We start from the raw sequence: 7,558 nt of genomic DNA, 5'->3' as shown, positions 1-7,558 counted from the left end.
CGCAATATCAGGGATGGGATTACAGTGAACTCAAATCATGTCTGAAATGTATGATACTATGTTTAAGCTATAAAGGATAGTTTGCTCACTTATTCTTCACAAAACCTCAAAATTACCCAAATGAAAAATCTACATAAAACATCCAGAAACTTTAAACCTCAAACACCTCACCACCACAAACACTCACCTGCCATCAACAACACAAGCCCTGCTTTCAGGAGCGACGCACTCTCCAGTGCCATGCCGAATACAACCTCCAAGACACGCTCTGCTCACTCCCTGGAGATCAGCTGCCCATATCTCATTCTTCCCTCTGCTATGCAAGCCAAAGCCACTGATAGAGGGAATACACCACGACGTTACAAAATAAAAATAAAAAAATTAACCGCAGCTCAGGGTGTGCGGGCAGCGAGAAGGCGCCAACTGATTGTGCGTAGAAAGCCCCTTGACCTTCCACAGTGGGCAGCCTCCTTCCCCCTTAGCGGCCCTAATCATAGAAGCTCAGCCTGTCATCTGATCCCCTTGTCCTGCAGCTTCCAGCGTGGAGCTGCTCACAGGGGACAAAACAAAGTCAAACACCAAAATGAGTGCAGCCGTAAAGAACTCAGGGAATCACTGCAAGAAAAAAAAGTCTAATTATAATATGTATCGCCTTCATTTACAGGCATATTATATAAATATCAAAACATATGGGAATAGTGGAGATAAAATTAAAAAAAGATGTAAAATTTCTCCATAAATTCTCATCTGCAAACACTCATCCCTTGTGACCGTGAGTGTAAATTGTTTTTATGTTAAGTCAACCATTTTTTATTTTTTTAGTTAAGTTAGTTAAATTTATAAAGTCAATAGACCCTAATTAGCTCAAGGGCAATTAAAAAATGAATAATTTGTGTTCACTTTACATAACGAAAACACTAAACTACAATAGGACTTGCAGAGTTATGCTGAGTACACAGTTAAAAAAAAAAAAAGGTCAAAGCAACACTATATTTTAATGTGTACACCACGTTATGTTTGCGTTTAATGAACATAAAAATAAACGCTAAATGCTCAAAACCCTTTTTTTGTTGTGTGATGTGTGAAGGAAAATTCTATCAAAGCTCATGCAATACAGTTATTTCATCTGAGGTGTACTTATAACATTCATGCTACTGTGCAGCGCTAAGCTAAGAGTTCTGCATGCAAACCGTTTCAAACGTGGAGTGAGTAAACATATATATATATATATATATATATGTATGCATTATAGATTAAAATTCTGCAGGAAACTATGATATTGAAATGCTGAGTCCCTGTAGGAATGCTTTTTATTTATTCATCTTTTTTTTCTTACTATAGGAATGCCTCAGCATCAAGAGCAGATATCACATTATACACTGACCTCTTATTTTGTACAGATGTCTGAGGCATGTACAATTTGGATCTATAATTTGCACCAGAGGCCTACTGTAAGATCACACATCGTAAGATTCATTATAGGTTTTTAATTAAAGTCCTTTGAGTCACATTTCCCCGCATCACTTATTTATTATCTGTAATGGATTACTTGGAATACCTGCTTTCAGTGTGAGCCAATCGAAAACCTCGAGGTGGACAAGATTCCCGTTTTCATGTCACACGTCACGTCATATCGGCCCAGATCTCACGTCACTAATTGAATGTTTTATCTGCAACAAAAAGCCAGAGCGACGTTCGTCAGTATTCTTAAGGCTGCTCTGCCTTGTGCTGCCACCCAGTGCTGGTGCGCATGTGAGAGAGTGATCCCACGAGTCAAACAAGTTTTTCTATATATAACACAGTGTGTGGAACAAAAGCCTTCAAGTTCATAGTTTAGATGGTGTTTATCTTGGATTTTAGCACGAGAAACCTTCAGTCTATAAAAGCATGCATAATAACTTGAATGAAAAGATTCTATGTTCACACACACACACACACACACACACACACACACACACACACACACACACACACACACAAACACACACACATTTTAACATTGGTTTACGTGTTTTTCTAAAGGCATACGTGCTTAACTTTATTGATATGATATATTGATATATTGATTGATATTTCATTTAAAGGAAGAATCATTTGCCAACATCACGACAGCGCTGCAGTTTCTGTTCAAGAATGATGATAGCTGGGGGTTTTACGGTGACCTTGTAGCCTTTGGTTGAATGCTCATGGATATTTGAGGAAGATACAAGGTCAAATGTTATTTTATGATCCCTAACAGCTCCATGATTCATGTGAGCTGCACTGAAAAAAAAGGCTCAAACTGGAGTAATTCTGGGAAATATCCCCTAGAGAGCAGCAGAGGACACTGAATGAACCCTCTGTTTGGCACTGAGGGGACATTTGAAGGAGCATCCCGGTGCCATTAGCACCCCTGCTGCCTCGGCTGTGGAGTCATCTTGTCATAGAGCCAGGTATGCAGGAGTTTTCACTTTACATGGGTCACAAATCAATATCTCCTTTGTCTTCGCTGATTTGCCAGCTCGTTTCATATCCTCACATCCGTCCACAAACCAAAAAGCCAGGGAGCAGGATAAGGTACACAGGCTTGTAAAATGAGCGGCCCTGAAAATGGTATATTGCTGGAGCCATTCTGTTCATTGCAGCCCATTTGGACAAGCATCATCAAAGTTTACAGCCTTCCACGGTGGATATGTGCAGAGGCTGACCCTGCTGGCACCGCAGGAAACTTTTCCGATGTTACTATAAGTCTGTAATATCCACTTAAGTCACTGTAATGTCTAATTTATCACTATATTGCTTTGTAATTGTAATCAATAGGCTGTGAAGCCACTAATGAAATGTGACTTTAAATTATGATCATTACACAACAACAACAACAACAACAACAAAAGTATTCTGTTTTGTTTCTTGCAACACACAAGGTAACAAGTCGAGCTCCACACCATCCAGCGGGAAACCAAAACACAATCTGCTCCTGACAGGTGCATTGACAGCAGCAATGAACCCTAATAGCCAATCAGGAGAGGTGATAAGTGAGGTGGGCGGATTTCCAAAAAGGAGACAAACCGCACTAAATCTTTTGGATCGCCCGTTTAATTGGCTGATTGAGGTGTCAATCACACCAAAGAGGCGTGCTCAGAGCCCCCCCTCCTCCTCCTTACCTTCCCAACACACACGCACGCCACCCCCTCCCTCCCTCCCTCCCACCCCCCAAGCCACCGGCGCTATGGCAGTGTGAGGAGTAAATGGCTCAGAGTATCCGCGGTGGAAACCGACCTAAGCACTGGTCTGGGAACCGATAAACAAACACAGCAACGCGCGTAAAAGCTCTCCACGGTGCTGGTTCTGGGAGCGCACGGAAACTGTGCCAATTGTCCAATAAGCCAAGAAGACACGGGAAGGGTTTTTTTTTTCTTTCTTTTTTGGTTGTTTCTTTTCGTGCACGTGAACAACGAGGATATCTTAATTGGACATGTGAGTTACTGGAGTTAACAAGACAAGTAGCCTTTTCCAAGATGAAGTTCCCCGCTTGCGTCCTCGTCACTCTGGTGTTGATCCGATCGAGTGCAGCACAGTCAGGTGAGTGCCTGGATGCGCGTCTCTGATCCTGGGTCAGACTTCAAAAAGCACGGGTGAAGTGAGGGTCCAAGCTACCCCCCCCCCCCCCCCCCCCCCCCCTCTAAAAAAACCCCTAGCTTTCTAGTCTGTCACAAACCTTTACCCAGAGGCAGAACAGTGAGGGATTTGTTTGCTGAATGATAATGAATTGACATCACAGTTGTTTTCTTAGCTTCGACGTCGCCGCCACAAACTTGACACAACTTCACATCCGCACGCGCTGATGCTGATGTGAATCATCGCGGCGAGACTCGCTCGCACCGGCAGTAAACTGTGAGATACAGCAGCCTCTGGGCTCTGCGTAAAAAGCTCTCCAAAACTCCCCTCCTTATATTTGCCCCCACCCCCCCTTTCAATTTAGATATGAAGCTTATCAGAGCCACATTTTCCAGCTTCGTTTGAGCGCCCGGTTTGGTCAGTCTTTTCTTTCTTTTAGAATTCACGGAAAGAAAGCGACTCTGTCATGTCAGCCCGGCTCGTTTCATATTGTCCCTTAAATATGAACGAATGCGTCTCCCGTTTTAATTTAATTCCCCCCAAAGCGGACATTGATAGACCGATGGCTGCGGCTATTTGCGCTAATTTGTATTGAATTGAGCTCGGTTGCACCAGTGGCACAGCTTTTTTTTTTTATTCCATACTGTCTTTGAATAATTTAGATGTAGCAGATACACTGAAGGGCTACACAGGCAGTGGGAAAACATCTCGCTTTCATCATGTGGACCCCTGTGGTGTCAATCCCCGGACGAAAAATCACTTTAATGTTCCTGCAATATTTCTATATAAGCTTGTAATGCGTCCGAGGCACTCAATAGTCAATTTTTAGTGAAGTTAATGACGTTTTTATTTATGTGTTAGCTCCCTTTTTTTCCCCTCTGGCATCCCTGTAGGATATTTACTGATAGTGTTTCTGTGATATTTGCTCTTGCAACATGTAACATTTGAGGTTTCACCACTTTTCTGTGTGATGTTTTGTCCGTGAAGCAGAGAACCTCACTTGCTGTTTATCCAGGAGAATAACAGTGTCAGGCTTTGAAGCTGAGAAATTGTGCTGTTGAACTTTTTCAATCAGCTTTTGTTCAGACTTTCTGATCAATAATGGCTTTAATGTGGTCTACTATTCTGTTTGGTTAGGAGTGTGGTGTAATATCTCCTTGGGAATGATAGCAGACTATGAGATGCACTTTACTTATTTGCACAGTAATATGTTATGTTTCACTTTTGGGCTGATAACCAGTTGCCAGAATCTGCCTTCCTAATTGAAGTAATCAAGCGTTGGCAAGGAAATGCCAAACCGGAAAAAAAAACAAATACACACACACACACACACACACACACACACACACACAAGCAGAAACACACTGAGGAGTACAGGAGAGTTTGTGGATTGATGTTCAGAGGTGAATTTGGCCATCGCCCAACTTCCCTGAGGCACAAATGGGATTCCAGGATGCTTTTCTTCCCGCCTCCAAGGACAGGTCGAGATTTGGCTCGATCCTCTGGTGGTTTGTGGTTCTCAGGCAGAGAGCTGGAGACACAAACACACACCCACTCACACACACACACACACACACACACACTCCCCCGCTGGCTCTTGTGTGGATCTTGGATGGAAGGCGCTGAATGCTGACTATTAAACAGGAGTGGATGGATGCACGGATGGATAGGTGACAGGCGGGATGAATGGAGAAGAACAGCAGCACCCTCAGTGGCTTATTTATTCTCTATGCATACACTCCCATCCAAGATATTTGTGATGCAAATTCTGGCCAAGAATCTGAGCTATGCCTCTTGGGAAGTTCATTGTGTGTGGGTTTTAGTGGGTGTATAATGAGATATGTGTGTGACCCTAACCATCCACTCTTTTGTCTCGCTTTCAATTAATCTTCCTATTGTAGTTTTTAAAAAATCCACACCACATGTCATTCTTATGAGCTGAAGTTAAGTGAAGGCCAGAGATGCTCACTTGAGCTGCGTTTAACACGGTGATTGAATCTGTCTGCTCCCGCTGCGAGACAAATGTCTGCCGAGCTGCGTACACTGAGCCGTGCGTGTGTGTTTACATGATGTACAGTGCGAGCACACGTGTGCCAAGCATGGAGGTGTCCACACCGTCAGCGACTTGATTGATGCCGAGCTCTACTCCGACTGACTGTTGGCAGTGTGACGGGGATCTGGCTGCGGTTCGTGCAGAGGCACGGCCCCTCTGCAGAATCGTATTAATCTTCATTTCATTTCAAATAAACAGAAAAAGGGGACTGATTCAGAGCGCAGGATTTTCCCAACCGATGAGTTCAAGTCTTCATTAGTAGATGCAATTGATTCTAAAAATCAAGGCTGATTAACTTTCTCATCCTTTTTGGATTTGCCAGGCACATTGGGTCATGAAGCAAAAGTCCAACTCTTGGAAGGTAAACAACACAAAAAAAATCCAAACTGTTACTCCAGGGCCAAATTTCCCTCAACACTACGATCTAAAGGAAGTCGATTGTGTTGCTTTCAGTGGGATAGTGGGTGCAACTAATGATTATTGTCAATATTGATTAATCATTTCATCTAGAAAATGTGAAAAAAACCTGTCTGTTATAATTTGCCACAGTAAAAAGTGATGCATTCAGATTAGAGAGAGGCTTGGGTCGCATATTTCTGTCCCAACCCGAGTCAGAGAGTAGTATCCGAGCCGGAGCCGAATCAAGGCCGTGGTCACAGCTTGCCTTATAAATATCATTTCATATAAAAGCATCAAATCGTCAGGTTGGACTTGGAAAAACAATCAAGTATCAAAAACGCTGCCATTAATTCTCTGTTGACCGACTGATGTCAACATTGTTCTGAAACTGCACTCGATACGTATTTGAAAACTCTCTAAAAAAAAAAAAAAAAGTGTAGTATTGAGTCCGCCTTTGCAGTTTTTTTTTTTTGTAGTCTTTGGCCAAATCGATCTTTCTTTAGCTTCCTGATGTTTGGGAGTCACATTTTCGAATTTTTCACTTCAGGTGCTTCCTCTGTCTGGAGAGCTCATATTAAAACGCCACATCAAAGGTGGTGGTATTCCCTTGAACAACCGACTTCTCTGCAGGGCTCGACAGGGAGAATCTCTGGTATTTAACTTGTGAGGATGAGATCCTCTTCTCAGTTTTTGATTGAGGGTAAAAAAAAAAAAAGACAGTTCTCACAGACAATTCCCACCTTTTGCACCTTTTTAAATAAAGCTTGTACCAGTTGTTTCATCATCCTCTGTTTGTCTCCTCGGTGAAACAAACATTTTAATTGCCCAAGCTCCTGAGTGTGCATGACAAATGCTGCATTCACGTGTGGGCGCGTGCGTGTGTGTGCGTATGTGTGCGTATGTGTGTTTGGTTGACATTTAAAGATGTGCTCTCCTGTGAAATGGCCAGGGGAGGAAGGGGCAGCGGGAAGGGAACCCGGTGAATGCCAGTATCAAATTACAGGGCATCCGTGAGCTGGCACACACTGAGCTGGCTGAGGCTTTGTAGAAGACTGGCGGAAATGAGAATTTATTACAAGCTAATTAAGCTTTTTTGATAGCATCAGTCTAGACCGCGAGCCCTTTATTTGACAGCATGAGAGATGAGGGGGGTGACGGAATTCAATCTTGCTCTAAATGAGTCAACATTGCTATCATAACTTGATATCTGCCAGGCTTAACCCGCGCCAGGCTTTTTGCTGGATGTAAGTCAAATATGCTGTGAACGTTTGTGACGAGCCGATGGAGATCTCTGTGTTTTCACTGCATTCATCAGTGTCTTCCGGTGAAAGGGACAGAGTCGGAAAATAAAAATTGGCCTGTTTGGACACGAGAATAATAATTACAGTTCAGTGGGGGGGGGGGGGGCCGGCCTGAGACAGCAGTACACTACCTCTCGTGGTACTCGCCGTCTGAATCAGCGCTCAGATTATTATCTGCACGGGCCGAACAAAGATGATGCTTTTCTCT

The 7,558-nt window shown here is 43.2% G+C and overlaps 2 protein-coding genes across 5 annotated transcripts in view; one reads left to right on the top strand and one right to left on the bottom strand.

Moving 5' to 3' along the window:
• Nucleotides 1-476, bottom strand: part of LOC111665342 (receptor activity-modifying protein 1-like) — a 7,782-nt gene extending 7,306 nt beyond the window's left edge. The window contains exon 1 of the mRNA XM_023420316.2: nucleotides 188-476. Within this exon, the coding sequence (XP_023276084.1) occupies nucleotides 188-242 (55 nt within the window). The 5' untranslated portion in view covers nucleotides 243-476. The remainder of the gene's footprint in view (nucleotides 1-187) is intronic.
• A 2,729-nt stretch (nucleotides 477-3,205) lies between these two features.
• Nucleotides 3,206-7,558, top strand: part of LOC111665293 (receptor tyrosine-protein kinase erbB-4) — a 257,866-nt gene continuing 253,513 nt past the window's right edge. For all 4 annotated transcript variants that reach the window (XR_015438067.1, XM_087177702.1, XM_023420237.2 and 1 more), the window contains exon 1: nucleotides 3,206-3,561. Coding sequence is in view for 3 of the 4 variants with exons in the window: in XM_087177702.1 (XP_087033828.1) it covers nucleotides 3,498-3,561 (64 nt within the window). In the remaining variant the exon portion in view is untranslated. The remainder of the gene's footprint in view (nucleotides 3,562-7,558) is intronic.

The sequence above is a fragment of the Seriola lalandi genome, unplaced genomic scaffold, assembly GCF_002814215.2.
Source record: "Seriola lalandi dorsalis isolate HSWRI2012SDOR001 ecotype SW California unplaced genomic scaffold, Sedor1 jcf7180002054630, whole genome shotgun sequence".
Classification (NCBI taxonomy): domain Eukaryota; kingdom Metazoa; phylum Chordata; class Actinopteri; order Carangiformes; family Carangidae; genus Seriola; species Seriola lalandi.
The sequence above is the reverse complement of the archived record's forward strand: the minus strand, read 5'-3'. Positions and strand labels throughout refer to the sequence as shown.